Source organism: Periophthalmus magnuspinnatus, chromosome 3 (genome assembly GCF_009829125.3).
Source record: "Periophthalmus magnuspinnatus isolate fPerMag1 chromosome 3, fPerMag1.2.pri, whole genome shotgun sequence".
NCBI classification, from domain to species: Eukaryota; Metazoa; Chordata; class Actinopteri; order Gobiiformes; family Gobiidae; genus Periophthalmus; species Periophthalmus magnuspinnatus.
This window is the reverse complement of record NC_047128.1, coordinates 11,941,181-11,960,308: the sequence shown is the minus strand read 5'-3', so window position 1 is coordinate 11,960,308 and position 19,128 is coordinate 11,941,181. Positions and strand designations below refer to the sequence as shown.

Sequence of the window (19,128 nt, the reverse complement as noted above, 5' to 3'; positions counted from 1 at the left end):
TAAGATAAGACAAGATATGCCTTTATTAGTCCCACAGTGGGGAAATTCCAGTATTGCACCACACAGTTAAAGAACAGAAGGAAAATGGTACATGACTGAATATTTGCATGAAAACAAAGTTTATCAGTTTGAACATTAAATATCATGTCTTTGTATGGTAGTTTATTAGGTTCAATATAGGTTGAAAAGGATTTGCAAATCATTGTATTCTATTTATTTTTTTTTTAAGTTTTACACAATGTCCAAACTTCCTTGAAATTGAGGTTGCATGAGTAATGCAGTTTAAGGTACCATTACCAAAGGCAATGAGCACTCCAATTAACCTGATGGCTGCTAGTTAAATTCCTGCCTGGCAACAAATGTTGCTGTGGGTTTTCTGAAAGCCAATTTATTTCATGTGTTGCTAAGCATTAAATTTTCTTTTCTGTTTGAGAGAAGAACTCATTCAAAATATGCAGGGTTTGTGTCTTAAATGTGTGAATGAAACAAAACACTCCAGGTATATATGTGATGAGAAAATAACACTGTAAGATACATCAGAAAACAGACTAATATGGGCCCTCTGGGCCCCCAGAGTAACTTTTTGTAACCTTTTAAAGTTTGTTTTGTTTTTTAGAATGATATCTTCAGGAAATTTTCTATTGTTCATGATGATTACTACTGAAATACCTGAATATTTCGAAACAAAAACACACCTCATAGTTGAGGCCAGGTGAAGAAAAATTCTAAACATTGTTCACATTTTAAAGTAAAAATAGGTGATAATTACTACTTCTAACAAACAACAGTGAAGTGTTAATAGGTTTAATTCTTTTTTTCTGTGTGAAGTTTGCATGTTCTGTTCTGTTTGTCCCAGCCTTAAAGGGTATTAGGCAGATTCATATATAACATATATTTTACATCAAAGTAAATTCTTGAACCAATACTTTGTATTTCTACTTGAGTACTATTATTTTGAATTAACGTTACTCTTATTTGAGTACAGTTTTTGGCTACTCAACACACCACTGCCCAGGGTTAGCACTTCTGACCTTTGTTTTCGCACATTCACAGAACTCACCATGTGTTGTAAAACCCTCACAGCACAATGCGAACCCTGTAAAACAATTATAGTTGTGAAAGCTCTATACAAATGATTCACACTTTTGGACAGGCAAATTGCTGGGTTTCAAATGACCTCACAAATTTCTATAAGCCTATTCATAGGTCTCAGCTTAACTTCCTGTTATATGCAACATTTTGAGAACTTTTTCCCCATTCAAAAGACATAGTAATACTTAGTATTAAAACGATAATCTCTAAGGCAACGGGCCTAGTTTTTCATCATTCTGAAACCCATGAATAATGTTTGATTGAATATATGGGTTAATGTTGTTGTATGGATGGATGGATTGAGATATTAACTTGTTTCTAATCATCAATGTTCAGCTTGGGTCTTGGAAATGGAGTTCAGTGGTTGAAGGTAATGAAGTAAAATTAAAGAGTAAAAGTAGAATTTTTAGGTATTTGTACTTTCCTTAAGTAAATTTTATAGTGGATAGTTTTTACTTTTATTTTATTACGTTTGAGAGCAGGTATCTGTGCTTTCTACGCCACTAAATTTTTGAACGGGACTGAAAAGTAAAAAGTACTTTTCATATGATTTGAGAGGTTATTTTATACCATGTTCTTGGTAATATCCTGACTAAAGTTTTCGAGTTCAAACTTCGGCTTTAAGCAAACAGAAATAAATACACAAAATTCATAAGAAAAATGATTAAATGGATTTGTATTGTTACTGTTGGCCAAAATCTGATTTATTTTATTTATTTATTTTTTATTTTTTTGGTATCTGTATCACTACATTTAAACTTTAATAAACTTGCCTTGCCTTGCGTTAACAAATGAACAAACTTTTACTTTTTACTCTTAAAGTTCATTTTGAAACAAGTACTTAAATACTTTTACTTAGATTTAGATTTTTTTATCTGATACTTTTACTTGAATAACTTTTTACCTCTGTATCTGTACTTCTTAAGTAACAAAATTTAGTACTTAATCTACCACTGATGGAGAGGTTTACAGCCAGTGGTCATGTGGTTTGGAACACAATATGAAGGGGAAAAAGTTTATTTTTGAGGAATTTTCTCAGGAGTTCTCTCAAAAATGTAATTTTTGGTTTTAATCTGTAAATCGCTGTGGCAGTGGATAGTCAAACTCAAAATTTGTGTTTTTTTCCATGTGAATATCTCTTAATATTATATAACTGACACGAGAACTGCCAACTTGACACTCTAGGGCTGAACCATTTGGGAAATATATAAAGCATTGTGATTAGGTTTGCAGTTTCTGTTTTAACAATAGGATCCTGTTCAAAATTCACATTTTAAACACATTCAGAAGAACTGACCAAAAAAACTGAAATGTGAATTGACAAACTAATACAAGAATTACATTTCAGAACTCGCAAACCGTCTGACGCCTCAGGAGGGAGAAGCAGTGCTTCACAACAGTGTTTAATTTGCAGGCGGAGAGCTGCTGACCTCGGCTGGGGATGTTGTCGGGCGGTGGAAGGAATACTTTGAGGAACTCCTCAATCCCACTGTCACGTATTCTGAGGAAGAAGCAGAGACTGGGGACTCGTCCATCACCATGGCTGAAGTCAACGAGGTGGTTAACAAGCTCCTCGGTGGCAAGGCTCCGGGGATAGATGAGATCTGTCCCGAGTACCTTAAGTCTCTGGATGTTGTGGGGCTGTCTTGTCTGACACGTCTCTACAACATCGCATGGCGGTCTGGGACAGTGCTGCTAGATTAGCAGACCGGGGTGGGGATCCCTCTGTATAAGAAGGGGGACCGGAGGGTATTTTCCAATTATTGGGGAATAACACTCCTCAGCCTTCCCGCTAAGGTCTATTCCAAGGTACTAAAGAGAAGAATCCAACCAATAGTCGAACCTCGGATCCAGGAGGAGCAGTGCAGTTTTCATCCCGGTCATGGAACACTGGACCAGCTCTATACTCTGCATTAGGTCCTCGAGGGTTCATGGGAGTTTGCCCAACCAGTCTACATGTGTATTGTGAATCTGGAGAAGCCATTCAACCGTGTCCCTCGTGGTGTCCTTTGGGGGGTGCTCCGGGAGTATGGGGTCCGGGGCTCTTTGCTAAGGGCTGTCCGGTCCCTGTATGACCGGAGCAGGAGCTGTGTTCGCATTGTTGGCAGTAAGTCAGACCTGTTCCCAGTGCATTTTGGACTCCGCCAGGGCTGCCCTTTGTCACCAGTTCTGTTCATTATATTTATAGACAGAATTTCTAGATGCAGCCAGGGGCTGGAGGGGGCCCGGTTTGGGAACCACAGGATCTCATCTCTGCTGTTTGCAGATGATGTTGTCCTGATGGCTTCATCGAGCCAGGACCTGCAACAGGCACTGAGGCGGTTTGCAGCCGAGTGTGAAATGGCTGGGATGAGAATCAGCTCCTCCAAATCTGAGACAATGTTTCTCGACTGGAAAAAGGTGGCTTGTCCTGTCCGGGTGGGTGGTGAGTCTTTGCCTCAAGTGGAGGAGTTCAAGTATCTCAGAGACTTGTTCACAAGTGAGGGAAGGATGGAGCGTGAGATTGATAGGCGAATCGGTGCAGCATCTGCAGTGATGCAGTCGCTGTATCAGTCTGTTGTGGTGAAGAAGGAGCTGAGTCAAAAGGCAAAGCTCTTGATTTACCGGTCAATCTACGGTCAATCTACGCTCCTACCCTCACCTATGGTCATGAGCTCTGGGTAATGACTGAAAGGACAAGATCGCGGATACAAGCGGCTGAAATGGGTTTCCTCCATAGGGTGGCTGGGTGCTCCCTTAGAGCTAGGATGAGGTGCTTGGTAATACGGGAGGAGCTCGGAGTAGAGCCACTGCTCCTACACGTCGAGAGGAGTCAGGTGAGGTGGCTTGGGCATCTGCTCAGGATGCCTCCTGGCCGCCTCCCTAGGGAGGTGTTCCGGGCATGTCCCACCGGGAAGAGGCCCCGGGGAAGACCCAGGACACGCTGGAGGGACTATGTCTCTAGGCTGCCCTGGGAACGACTTGGAGTTCCACCAGAGGAGATGGAGGACGTGTCTGGGGTGAGGGAAGTCTGGGAGTCCCTGCTTAGACTGCTGCCCGCGTGAACTGGCCCCAGAGAAGTGGAAGAAAATGGATGGATGGACATTTTAGAACATGTTTGTACAGATCGAAATACAGGGTTGGCAGATTTTCTGCAGAATAAGACAAGATATTTTGTTCTTTGTGGAGGAAAGTATGCTAATTCAAAAATTGTCACCTTTGTGATTTGCTCATTACGTCCATTCAAATTGCGATTTCAATTAATTAATTGATTAATCTGGCAGACCTACATTCCATACAAAAAAAATAAGATAACCATAACCTCTCACTTCTCACTCAGATTGATGCTATACAAAGATTAAGCAGCTGTCATAGTTGTCATTTCTGAAAACAAAAGCCAGTACGGTGGTGGTAGATCTGGACCAACCTGTTGGGAGAATGTGAACCGCCTCTCACATCTAAAAATCTCAGGCTCACAAAACTAGCTTGAGAGTTGGGGCAGATTTCAGGAGGTAAAAATGGAGGCAGGCGAAGTGCTATTTTTGATAATTTCCTTTTTGATACAAACAGCTCACGGGGTCGACTTCTACGGGCACAGCGTCACGGTTTTGCCCTTTCAGAGGAAGTCAGATGGGACAATGCAGGTATGGTCAATCTGTATTTCTCATATTTAAATTAGAATTTGGTTTTGGTCTGTAATTTGAGCTAGTTGTGGTCACACTTGTACACTGGGAGTAAACTTGGAACTAAATCTGGGCTAATCTAGGACTAAACCAGGACTACACATGAGCCAAACTAAGCCTACATCGGGATTAAACCAGTACCAAACCAGCATCAAACCAGACAAAAACAGGACCAAACCAGGGAGGGAATGCAACTTTAAAATGGTTTGAATAGGTTTACAAATGCCATGTTTTGGTAAAATGTTTAGTTCGGTTTGTAAAGAGCTTGTTTAACACAAAGAATACTTTTCATATTTAGTTTAACTTTTGAAGCCAATAGCTAGGTCACAATGGTGTGTTCACACTTGTATATTGAAAGTAAACTCTGAACAAAAATTTAGTCTAGGACTACACCAGGACTACATGAGGACCAAACTAAGCTTACATCACTATTAAACCAGGACCAAACCTGGACTAAATCTGGACCAAACCAGGACCAAACCAGAAAGTGTATATGTACCTTTAAGAGTTTGAATAGGTTTTCAACAGTCATATTTTTTATGATGAAACATTCAGTTTGGTTTGGAAAGAGCTTGTTTAGTACAAATTATTCTTTTTTTTTTTTGTATTAGTTTTTAATATTTTGAAGCCAATAGAAGTATATTTAGGTCATTGGATGGGCTAGACTCTCACACATGGCTCTATTCAGAGATGACTAACTTCAGAGGAACATGGTTTGAAAATGAATTTTATTAGTATTGGTTGTTTTCATATCCTATTATTACAGCAATATTACAACAGAAATCTGGATTTTATCAATATTCATTTGGGCTGCCCTCATCTGTATTAAATATCATTATATCACTATAGAATGTTGCGATGTCATTTGAAACCCCATAGATTTTAATTATTAATGTAATATGTCCAAGGCAAAAACTCCCACATTCAAATTCACTAATGGATTTGTGGGAAAATTTTACAAATGTTTTAAGACAATTACAGCAATCAGTTAAAGTTTAATAAATATCTCTTTAAGCAAGTTCATATTGTGAATATTAACACACATCGATTCAGTATTGTTCCCTGGCGTAAACGCAAATACACAGGGCCTCATCACTCGTCACTATGTATGTCTTTCACAGCCAATTACAATACAATACTGCTGTAATTGGTGGGTTTCAGATGACATTCAGATGACACAACATTCTATAGACCAGTCACGTTTAAAAGCCCTATATTACACAAAATTGACTCTAGTGAGCTTTAAGCCATGTTATAATACTGTTACCTCATCAAAAAATACCTGTGTTGTGTTTTGTTTCATTCACACATGTTTGAGTAATCATTTTTTATTAGTCTGTCTACATTTCCAAAGCTCAAAATGCTCTGTTCCACCTTGTGAAGTCATGAAGCAGTAGTTTTCAGCTACCTTTAGTTCAGTAGAGATCGGCAATTCCAGGACTTATTCCTGAAATCATCCCAAATGATTGTAGTGAAGGTATCTGGAGTTTAAAAACACAGTGGGACACTTCCTGTATTACATCATGACACCACAAGATGCAACCCAGCCTAAATATGGACAGTATTAAACATTTGAATGAAACAAAACAGAACCCCAGTGAATTGTGTAATAGGGGCCCTTTAATACAGATGAGGGCAGCTAAAATTAATATTGTTAAAATGCAGGTGTAATACAGTGAGTTCTTGGGTCTAGGGAATAATAGAAATAATCAGGTTCAACATTTAGGAATTTACTTTTTGGATATTTGATGGCAAAGTACAATGTAATCAAAGGGGAAAACTGTCTATTACATTGAAATTCATTAATGGGTCAGCTCTTTTGAACAGTTACTTAACGTGAACAGCTGGATCTGAATCTCAATTTTTAAAAACACACATTTGGCATCATAATAGTTTTTTAATTACCCACATTTGGCATGATAATAGTTACTTTTAAAATGATTACAATTCAATCATTTTAAGAGGTAAACACAATCCCACTCTTACTTTGAACCATTTTAAGCCTTGGACATGTCTCTCTGTAAATAGGTTGTGGATAAAATGAGTTATTACATTGGCTTCTGTCATAGAAATAAAAAAAATAAATAAAAAAATAAGAGCCAATCTTTTGAAAAGCTCTTTGAAAGGAAAGGTTCAGATCCCATAAAGGAGCCGAAAGTCCCATCACTATGTCTCTTGTTCCTCATCTGGGAGTATGACATCTTCACAGTGTAGAGCAGTGGTCCCCAACCCCCGGGCTGGAGACCGGTACCGGTCCTTTACGCATTTGCAACCGGCCAGCACAAATACAGCAGATCATTTATCAGCGACCGCATCTTCTCCGACGTAACTTTCACTCGTCTCCCATGGCACGCTAATAAGCGTGTCCGTAGATATATAATGAAAATCCTGATAGGAATCAGAAATCCATTTGATACAATGGCAGGCATATTATATGTGCTGGATCTGCTCTTGTCTCCGCGATGACGTATCACGTATAACACATCAGACAAGTCGTACAAAAGTAGAGCCACAAGCAAAAATGAGCCAAAAACAAAAGTCTTTGGAGACCTTTTTTGCAAAGGGGAAAAGGCCAACTGAGGAGCCAGAAGAGGAGCCTACAACCTCCAAGAAAAAGGAAGCTAAATTTAAGAGACAACACCAGGAGTCCTACTTAAAATATGGGTTTGTCGCTACAGGAGACTCTCGCACTCTCACGCTTTGCCTAATATGCGGGAAAAGCGAACGAGGCAATGAAACCTTCAAAACTGCTTTGGCACATTGAGACTAAACGCCCTGGGTTAAAAGATAAGACTTTAGAGTTTTTTTAAAGAAACAAACGTGAACACGAAGGAAAGGAGTAACAAGCGCATTTAACTTATTTTTGCCATATTTATCTGCCATGCGCAGATGGCCGGTCCGTGAAGATAAAACCTACATTATTCCGGTCCGTGGTGCAAAAAAGGCTGGGGACCCGTGGTCTAGAGTCTGTAAACTGTAGGCTTTTATTGCATCGTCCTGTAGGTGACTGTGAAATAGACTGGAACTTGGCTTCTTTTACTTTGCCGCACTTTTGGCAAACCATAAGGGCCTCAACAAAGCCAGAAAAATGTGTATAATTTTCACAAATACAATTCCAGCTTGACTATCTTAATAATCTCTGCACATTTCCACAAGATCAGGACATAACAGCTGTGTGTATTGGTAGTTATGATATTGGTAATTCACGTTGAAATCCACATGAACAGGATTTACTGAAGGCTTTGCAAAGGCATAAATTAAGGGCTAAGTGCTAAAGGAATAGTGTGGAATTTAGCAGAGAAATACAGTTGGTTTGGAGAAGCAGACACAATGTGGTATGTTAGATAATTAAGTTAATTAGAAAAAAAAAAAAAAAAATTTACATAACAACACCAACTTACGTGTTTTGAGTATACCATTGCTCATTGTATATGTTTATTTATTTTTTTGTTTTTTGTTTTTTTTTTACATTTTAAAATAGCAATGCTGTTTTTTCATCCAAAAAGTGACACGAGGCAGTCCCGGTTTAGTCCTGGTTTTAGTTTGGTCTAGATCTGGTTTGATCCCAAGTGTGGCACCAGCTTAGTCCTGGCTTAGTCCTAGTTTAGTCCAGATCTAGTCCTGGTTTAGACATACAAGAATAAGAAAACAAAAAGTGATATTCCAGTAAAAGAGGCAATACAACCCAAGACTAGGCTTGTGCAATATGGCCACAAAAAAAGATATATTAAGATTACTTTTTCACATATTGATTGACCATTTTAAATGAATAATCAAACAAATATTATTTTCAGTTCTAATTTCATGAATAAGACAGACTCGTCATTAGAATCTGTTAACGTGTCAAAGTTATTGCTCCAAACCACATGTTTTTACAGTTATAAAGGCCCAAACTAACCTTTGACAGTTGGAACCAATTGGATCTCAATTTGATTCAAATTGCATTTGAAATTTGCTTTAAAGCATTGGTTTTAGGTAAAGGCAGGGCATGGTGCATCAGAGCGTTTGGTCTGGTACCATGTCGATCTTTAGCTAGATCTGCTGACTGTAAAGGCACACAGGGTCTTTAGACAGGGTCAGCTGCCTCACAAACTGAGGTTGTTTAAAAATAATTTTGTTCTACTGTCAGCCATGACAGTCTGGTGTACATCACTTCTCCATGTTCTCTCATAGAGCAGTTCAAAGCCAGCGTAGCAGCTTTACTCTGTGCGAGTTGAATTTTATTAAGATTTTGTTTAGAGGACAATGGCCAAGCTATTGGACAATGTTCTAAATAAGCTAAAACTACTGGTTGTATGACTAGCATAGTACTTTCCTCAGTTAAAAATGTCAGCTTCTAAATACAGCATAGAAAAGTGGCCCCAGACAACTGCCCTGGGGAACACCATATTACTTGTAAAAACAGTGACCCTTTGTAAATCCTAGTTACTGAGCCCTTATGTTTATGTTTCAGCTGGGATTGGTGAGCAGGGAAAATGGCCGCGCATCCTGCTCCAATCAGGTGTCATACTTGTGTGATGGTGGAGCGTGTGGGAACTTCACTAAAGGCGTTGCCCTGGAAACAACTAATGACACCACTGGGAAACAGCGCTGGTGTCAAACGGAGCAGGAATCCACCACCCAGCTAACGGCTAATGCTAAAAATGTGTCTCTCAGGTATGAACTGTACAGTGGGAACAGTAAGGCAGTCCTGACCAAGACTTACTCAAAATCTAAAAATGGGACAGGGTGCCCCACAGACATTAATGAATGGCTCAAATGAAGAGGAAAACACTCATTGGGTTGAAACCCAATTATCTGATGTCATCTGAAACCCAGCAATTGTTACTTCAAAATTTTATGAAGTAAAGTACAACTACTCATCACTACTTACTACCACCACCACTACTACTAAAATACCACTGAGCTAATGACTATGTCTGTGTATGGGGACATTGGTGAAATACTTTTGCTTCAATTGTGTCTTTGCTGAATAAACCTGTCACGAAAAATTATGGGGTTGGAGATTTTTAAAATATTTGACGTCGAAACGTCAAATTATCACAGTGATCCCCTATGGAACCTACAGACAGCTCTTTGTCACACCAAGTACATGCCGTACCTCTTATATTAAAGCTCACACCATTTCACTATTTGACGTGTTGTAAAAAATCATCAACTTAGACATATACACACCTACACACAAAAAAATAATGAGTGTTTGCCCTCATGCCACAGTGGTCTGGACTTTTGGTTTATTTTTAGCCTTTAAAGGAGCTGTATGTAAGATTTTGATTTTAAATTCCATAAACATGAATTATGTCAGATACATGGTACAACCTAAAAGGCCTCTCTTTGATCTAAATGTTCTCACAGCCTCTGCAGCTCAGAGAGTGAATTTTGGAGGTTCTGAACTCTCCCATGAGGCCTGTCCATATACTGAGAATGAGACACACTTATATGTGTCTCCATCTGCAGGTTAAGGCTCTGGACATACAGGTTCAGTTGTGATTGTAATGCCCTTTTTAAAACTGCAAAACTGCTGGCTACATACAGTTCCTTTAAGTCTGATTGGAAGGAAATGTAGGCATTGTGAACTGAGAGCAAAGAGTGAGTAGAGATATACAATAAAATGCTGGCCCTGGGAATCTCAATAACGGCATTTGCGCTCCAACCAAACTTTTTATGTTATTTTTATTTCCAACACCTTTATTTAAATATCAATAAATGACTATAATAAAAAAATATATATATAAAGGGGGTCTGAAGACGAGACTTAAAACTGTCAGGGCTAATACAAAAACACATCATTATTTAATAGCTTTACTTTCAGCCCACAGCCCTAACCGTTGTGTGTGTGTGTGTGTGTGTGTGTGTGTGTGTGTACGTGCGCATGTGCATGTGTGTGCATGGGTGATGTGCGTGTGTGTATGTTTGTGTGTGTGCATGCATGTGTGTGTATGTATGCGTGTGTGCATGCATATGTGTGCATGTGTGCGCGTGTGTGTGTCTGTGGGTGTGTGCGCTTGTGCGTCTGTGTGTGCATGTGCATGCATGTGTGCGCATCTGTGGGTGTGTGTCTGTGTGTGTGTGCGCATGCGTGTGCATGTATCACTGTATCCCTCAGTGCCTCTGGCTGCTGCTGGGCGTCTAATGTGAATACTGCACAGAGGTGGAGAGCCGCGGCTCACATGGATTTGGGACAACGCTCCGACACTTTCGCGATCAACCACTGCCCTGTCACAGCCACTGTCTCCTCCATACGGTCAGACTGAAAAGCACATTAGTTGAAGTTCCTTTTCTCTGCTCTCAATGATGATAGATGTCACTTTTTTGTTTACGTCTAATTTTACTGTTATACTATTAATTATATTATTATATGTATTTATTTGATCTTTATTAGAGGTCTTATATAATGCAAAAATTGACTCTTGTGAGCTTTAAGTCACATTAGAAAGTTGTTGTCCTCTACTTTCTACTCCTTTATTATTAGCCCCTCTACATCTCCAAAGCTCAGTATGTGTATATATATATATATATGTATATATATATATATATATATATATATATATATATATATATATATATATATATATATATATATATATATATATATATATATATATATATATATATATATATATATATAAAAAAATTGTGTGTTTCTGCAGAGTTCCTCAGAACTGTTTCACAACCGTTCGTCTCTTGGCTCATGATCCAGATGGTGATGAAGTGAAATGTCGCCTTACAAATATCTCTACAGCTAATATTGTGTTAGACGAGGTAAGCAACATTAATAGTTTTCATTCAATTTCTAAGAATTACCTCTTGTTTTGTTTTGCACTTGACCATTTCATAATTTGCTCAAAATATTTCTATATTAATATTAATTGTAACTGCGGTGAGCATTGCTACTGCACTTTCTCCTGCTTGTCTGTGCAGAACAAGTGCTCGCTGAGCTCCAGCGGGAACCTCAGTGTGGGGGTACATGTGTTTGAGGTGATCATGGAAGACTATCCACTCAGAAACATTACAATGTCATATGTGGACGGAACCGTGATGCAGCTCAACGTGTCTGACCCAAACATGGACCCCATGTGCAGTGTCAAAATGCTCTTCTCACTTGAAGGTAAAGAGAGGGAACAACTCTCTAACAGAATGGAGCAATACTGCTTATGATCAATTGAGCCCCAAGGGCCAATAAAAACTGTTCTGAGGGCTGCATTTGGCCTCCGGGCCATAGTTTAGACACCCCTGTCCTAGAGCATCTCTCTCTCTGGCCCTTAGTCTCCCATAGTCCCCCCGAGCATCTGAGCTCTGAGTATTTAAACCAGAATGACAATGCTGCAAAAAAAATAATAAATAAATAAATAATGTTTGAAAGCTTGTTCAGGGCTAATCAGCTATAATGTGGTAACTTATGACCACAAACTTTACAAACTGCCATGTTATTAAAACATTTCTTCAGAATCTCTGGAACAAATCAATGGCATTTACTTCTGGAACCAGAGCTGACTTTGAATTAAATGGATCTGTTGAGATTGTACTACAAACAAACATTATTGGCAAAATCTGCCATTTTTTTCAACAAATGCAAGTAATTGAAAATCTGCTGCTTGTTATGGTGAAATGTCACTATGAAGATGCCTCAGTTTGGAATAGAGGTCAATTGAGCTGCTATTAAGCTGTTTTAGACCAATAATAAGATTTACAATGAACCAAATGTAAAATAATGATCTACATGGTATAGTGTAATACAAACACTTTGGTACAGCAACACATACTGTCTAAATTCAGTTGAGGAAGATGGAGTAGATGTCTCTGTGTTCTTTCTAATCATCCTGTGTGTGGTGCAGTGCTGTCGCCTCTGCCCAGCTGTGAGTTGGGACATGTCCAGCCCATGTTTCTGTCGAAGACGCCTTCACAGGAGACTCTGATCTACACTTCAGTGGGACAGATGCTCAGCATCTACGCAGAGGCCCAGGCTCACCACAACAGGTAAAAAGTCAAATTAAACCAAAATGACAAAGTGTGCACGCTGACATCTCTAAAATAACACTGCACATTCCTTCAACTTTTACCTAATTAAAATTGGAACTAAACGGCACTAAACTATGCATACGGACTTTTAATATTCTTATCAACTGTTCCTAGTCATTTTCTGGCTCTTTTAGTCCAAACTAGACACATGTGCAGCTTTGTGGTCAAAAACTGAGTGTGTGCTAACTTCAGTTGCCACTGCATTTTAAAGTAGTTGGTGACATCACAAAAGACTACCCTGATTACTTTTTTACTCTTACTTTAGTAATTTTTTAGACCACTACTTTGTACTTCCACTTGTAATATTATTTTAAAGTAATGTTACTCTTACTTGAGTAAAATTTTTGGCTACTCTACCCACCTCTGATTGAAAGTTCATGTATTATTATTTTTTTCTTCAGCATTAAGGACTTCCAGATCAGCGGTCCTCGTAACATGACCAAAGTGTTCAAAGACAACTCTCTCGGACGCGCGGAGGTCACTCTGAGCTGGACCCCACAGCAAACGGATCTCTACAGACATGTGCCAGTCTGCTTCACTGCGGAGACTGATGAAACGTGAGAACAGCACACTCTATGGAAGGGCGAGTTGGGGCTGGAACAGCACTATTAATATTGTCTATATTGTCCATTTATTGGACAATATAGAAAACAATACATAACAATTTATAACAATTTCTCGAGCGCAATCACTGTATAATAAGGATTTATGTTTTCAAACCAGGGTTCACACTAATCTTAAAGTGGATTTGTCAGATGAATATGTTTTCCAATTATTTTTGGTTTTGAGAGAAAGCACTTGAAATAAATATTCATCGTCATTTTATATCAGTTACGTGGCAGTTTGTGAAGAAAAATGGAAAACAAAAACTTGTAAAATACAGGAAGTAGCCGTGAGTTCTAAAACAGAATCCCTCTGCCTGTGTCATCAGCTGTTCTCAATTACATCCAAAATGCAGACACAACGTACGCACAAGGAAGGTATTTTTTTCCTCACAATATAAACATTGATTTAACAAAATAAAGCTGAAGTGATTTATTTTTATTTGTCAAATCGTAACTATTGTTTTAAATTTTATTAATGTTTTCCCCCTTAACATTATGGTTGCTAGGTAAAATACCACTACATATGTCATATTAATTGACTGTATAAAAAAGTGAACAAAGTGAGTGTGAGGTCACCCATTGCACTTGTTGAGGCTAGCAGTTATAGCGGCAAATTTGGAGCCAAGTTCCATATTTGGAATTCCGACCACGAGATAGAAGAACCAATCTGGAGCAAGACTCTTGCCCCTTCTCGCCCACACAGATGTTTTAGTAGGGAGCTTAGCAAAGCTGTCTATCAAACCTGTTGTTAACATTACCTGGAGTGACTTCGGGGAAGAAGGCACCTCATTGGTCTGTTATTAATACATAGCAAATAAAAGAGCGGGTCAATATGACCATTTTAAGAGCAAAATGTTGCGTCTAACATCAGGAGTTATAGAGAGAGGGCAGAGAGAGAAAGTTTTTCAATGTAAAGTGAATTAAAGCCAGAGATGATGGAGCCAGAAGCTCGCGCATGATCTCTTTCTATTTGGAACGCCGCTGCTAGCAGGTTAGCTATGTCTATTTAAACATACAGTCTATGGTCATATTTGCTGCCCATATCTAACCAGGAAGTAAAATTATAAACTTCACCAAAATTACAAAACAAGAAAAGAATAAGCAAAATTTGTAGTACATTCTTAAATTTAATTATGTCAACTATGTTTGAGAGAAATTAGTCAAAACTGTCATGCACTTTAAAAATTTTTTTTTTTCTCCAGCCAATCGGAGATGAGATGTGTTGTCATAGTGGTGACCAAATCCACTATTACTCAAGGTTAGTCTGTGATTTTTGTATATTGATATGAATGAACTTGCAATGCACTTAGTTGTTCATTTTGTGTTATAATGAACAGGAAAGGCAGACGTGATATGCCAATCCAACAAAATGACGGTGTCCCTGGAAAAGGCATCAATGCCAGGGATTGATGTGAACTACCTGATGCTCCTGGACAAATCGTGCTCCCTCACCTCCAACAGCAGTCACATCATGGGCACCATCACCTTCAGCACCTGCGGAACCAAAATCGAAGTAACACACTTAACTTTAACACTTCTATTTATTTTACCACAAAAAATAATTCATATTCGTGATTATAGGTCTCTGCACTGGCTTTAAAGTGTATATATTACACTATTTTTTTATCTATGTTTATAATGCTGTTTCCTCATCAACATACCTGGAGTTGTGATTTGTTTCATTTACGTTTAACAAACAAATCCTGCATATTTAGGATGAGTTTTTCTCTCAAACTGAAAACAGGTCATTAGGTAATATAACAAGTGCTCCATTGTGTTTTGAAACTCCATACAGCTTTACTATAATCATTTGGATAACTTCAGCACTGAAATTACCAATCTCTACTAAACACAAGGTAAATGGTAGCTGTTAACTTAAAAACTACCATTTCATGACATCACAAGGTGCAACAGAGCATTTTGAGCTTTGGGGATGCAGAGGAGGTAACAACATTCTGAGATGACCAATCGATTGACATGTCTTTAATTGACCAAAGATTTCTTCAGCTCCACTTGTTATATTCGTATTCATCCGATTTCAGGACAAGGGTGACTTTATTGTTTTCGCCAATGAAATCGACTCTTTTGAGCTCCCCTCTGAGGTCATCACCAGACGAAAGATGGTCAAGATCGGCTTCTCCTGCCAGTTCCCCAAATTTCTCAGTATCTCCACCTATTTCAACCTGCATCAGGATGACTACATCTTCACAGAGTCCACCTTTGGCAGTTTTGGATACACATTTGAGATTTACAAAGACAAAAACTTCACCCAGAAGGTTCAGCCTGACGAGTACCCAGTGCAAGTGAAGCTGTTTGATATGATTTACATGAGTATCCAGGCCAAGTCGGACCTGCAGAAAGTCACTATGTTTGTGGAGTCGTGCAAAGCCACTCCAGACGACAACCCAGGCAACAACCTGTACTATGACATCATCAAGGATGGGTAAGTCTGAAAAGATAAAAATTATAGTAAAATACTGGAGTTACAGAGAAAGATGTTCTATGACGATATGTTCCACAGGTGTCAGAAAGATGAGACGTTATCAGTTAAAACCTCTACAGATACTACATTCAACTTTGAAGTTCAGGCCTTCAAGTTTACAGGAAACAATGACCAGGTGAGTACTACTACTACTACTACTACTACTACTACTACAGCTGCTGCTAACTTTTCCATTTAACATCCTCACAGCCAATATTGGCATTAGTGGTCCTGTTTAGGAGTTTGATTTTCAACAAAAAGGTGAGAGTGACTAACTATAGAACTGTTGGCTGATGCTGGTTAGCTTGTGACTACTTTTATGTGAGGAAGACTTGTTTAACAGCACAAATCAACTCACCTGTTCAGTTCAGTTCTTTATGGTCATACTGTGTTAAAACAAATCTCAAATTAAAGTCTAGTTTGAGTAACAGAGCTTCAGACAGAGCAGTGCCTCCAGTTAACATCACACCCCCATGGAATTTTTATCAGCTGCAAAGTACTTACCTGTTCTTGTCTTTCAGGTCTACATCACATGCTCAGTCATCTTGTGTGAGAAGGACAGCTCATACTCCAGGTGTTCTCAGGGCTGTGTGGAAAATGCTAACCAAGCCAGACGGAGACGGAGACGTGGGGTTGCCAAGCAGACTGTGGACCACCAGATTACCCAGGGGCCTTTGCACTTCATGGGAGAGGCCTTCCCTGCTAATGATTATGACAGAGAAGAAGACTTAGGATTCATAGCTAAACAAAATCTGAACACCACTCCACCGGTTGTAAATTATCACCAGGAGAGAAAAACACTCAGGACCCAGGCATCAGGTGAATACATGTGTACAGTATAAGTTTCAGTCTCAGGCCCTATTTTAAACCCTCCTTACAGTTAGCTGTGTGATTCTGTCCATTAAATATGCAAAAGCATGATAATACACTACAACTTCACAAATTTGAAGGGGGAGTGACTTAGCATGTGAAGCAAAGGGAGTGGGGACTCAGAGCATCAAAAAAAAGTGAAACATATTCAGCATGTAATATGTTTTCAGCAAATGTAGCATTTTCAAAACACCAGGTAACATGTTATGTTATATGTTAGCAGCCAATACCCCATATAAGTATAATGCTCCCTAATTAAGTAATATTATTTCTTCTCCTTTTTTATTTTTGATCTTATTGCTAAGTACATGTTCTTTACATCATTATGTCAAGCTTGTCACTTAGAGAGTTCAGTGATTTTTTAATAAAAACTAATATGGGAAGTTTGTGAACACAAATCCTGACAAAAATGAATGTGGTTGTGTTCATAGTGCACAGTGAATGTGGTTGTGTTAATAGTGCACAGTGAATGTGGTTGTGTTCATAGTGCACAGTAAATGTGGTTGTGTTCATAGTGCACAGTGTGTTACACTGGCCGTGCTTCTGAGATGAAGACATCATCAAATTCAATGTAAACTAAACCTATAAAGCTTACTGATGTATGTGCGTGTATACTCCAGGACCAAGGCCTCGTCCTACAGGGTCTGTCCGTGTGAGAGGGGCAGAAAAGGAGGATGATGATGGTGACGATGATGAAGATGAGTACCCTAATCTCCGAGCCCTCCTCAGCTCAAACCTCGTCACTGTGATCTTCGCCTCAGCCTTCTTCATCTCTGTCATTGTCATGGTGATCCTTGTGTGCTACTTAACCAAGAAGAGTAGAGCGGAAGACATGAAACTGCTGCTCGATTCTGAATAAACACACACACATACATATAAACACACACACCAACAAAACTCTATACGTTATTGCTATATATGTATTACATTCATTCTAATTTGGCCATTTTTTATGAAGGAGCCATCAAACTGCTGTAATTTTGAGATGAAAAAAAAAGATGAACAGACATAACACTGGGGACGGGATTGGGGGTGGTAATGCATTTATTTCTATGGTGGATAGGCTAATCATTTTTTAGATTGTTTGAAATGTCAAAAAAAAAAAATTCAGAAGCCTGTGGTTAATATGTTCATGGTCCTGTTAAGGTGTTTGATTTCAACAAAAAGATGAGTGCAATTTACAAAAAACAAAACAAAACAAATTGTGTTAAATCAAAGCTCGAATAGTCGAACGCATTAAGAACCCAAAAGGTACTATAATTATTAGATTAATCATTTTATAAATTTTTCCCCCACTTAACTAACAGTAATATATAATTTGATTGAGATGAAGTCCTCAGGCAGAAGAAATACCATTTAACACCATTGTGTGTAACTACAAAACAAATGTCACTGATTGTGATATTGTTAGAAAAAATACTTATTTATAAATTGTAAGCACAATATTTTAAAACATTTATAGAAGAGTTTAATTCTGCATCTTAAGAAAATAAATGTAAATATTTGAAGAAATCTGAAATATTATTTGGTTCTGCTTTTTCTGGTTTGGAAATAAAACATTTATCAAGACGAGTGTGTTTGATTTTAGTGGAATGACTGAAAGAGTATTGAATAAAAGACTTGTAACCTTTGTAGGGAAAGTACATTGTTATTGATTTACATAAGTGCTAGCCCTTGTAGAAGTTAGAAGCATTGCGTTCTAGCAGTGTTGTCATGATACTAAAATTTCAATACTAAGGGATAAACTCTATACTCAATACTGATTCTGATACCACAACGATAATAAATAACTTCCTTTAGACATTAGAATGTGATTTTCAACATTAAATGGTAGTACTTTTGTTTTTATTCCCATGCCTTATATCTGTGTAATCCCTCAGTCGTCCAGGTAGGTTGCAGAGTGGGTATATACTCGTCTATGTGTCTTATACTGGTTCTGATACAGCTTAAAATCATTTTAAAGCTGTTCAGGAAAGGTCCATTTCTGTCCTGTGAATGTGATTTTTTTTAGTATTGATACCTGCTCAAATGAATATATAGTTTCGATTTAGTTTTAGTATCGATAAGTATCTGATATTCAGTACTTTTGATCACCCTACGTTCTAGTTAAAGTCAGGGAAATTCCATACAAAAACCTTTAAATATGTATTTGTTTATGCTAAAATGTTTAAACTAAAATAAAATTAAAAATTCGTAAAAATGATTAAAACACAAATTAAAATAAGTTCAATCAAAGACATTCCTAAGAAAAAGTGGAGTATTTAGTTTTGAAATTGAAACAGATTTAGCTTGAGTAAATTTTGTTTAAATGAAATGACAGATCTAGGTGTGAGATGGAGGAGTATCAGTCTTCACTGCTCTGGTGTGACTCTCATCAGTCCATCAACAAGTTCTCCAG

At 38.3% G+C, this 19,128-nt stretch overlaps 1 protein-coding gene across 1 annotated transcript; it reads left to right on the top strand.

Moving 5' to 3' along the window:
• Positions 1-4,565: 4,565 nt before the first annotated feature.
• LOC117393785 (uncharacterized) lies at positions 4,566-18,301 on the top strand. Its single transcript, XM_033991795.2, has 13 exons — positions 4,566-4,715; positions 9,208-9,410; positions 10,861-10,998; positions 11,405-11,516; positions 11,676-11,862; positions 12,590-12,731; positions 13,175-13,330; positions 14,581-14,636; positions 14,716-14,891; positions 15,421-15,821; positions 15,900-15,996; positions 16,382-16,679; positions 17,351-18,301. The coding sequence occupies exons 1-13, from the start codon at positions 4,590-4,592 to the stop codon at positions 17,587-17,589; spliced, it is 2,331 nt and encodes a 776-aa protein (XP_033847686.2). The 5' UTR covers positions 4,566-4,589; the 3' UTR covers positions 17,590-18,301.
• The last annotated feature ends 827 nt before the right edge of the window (positions 18,302-19,128 follow it).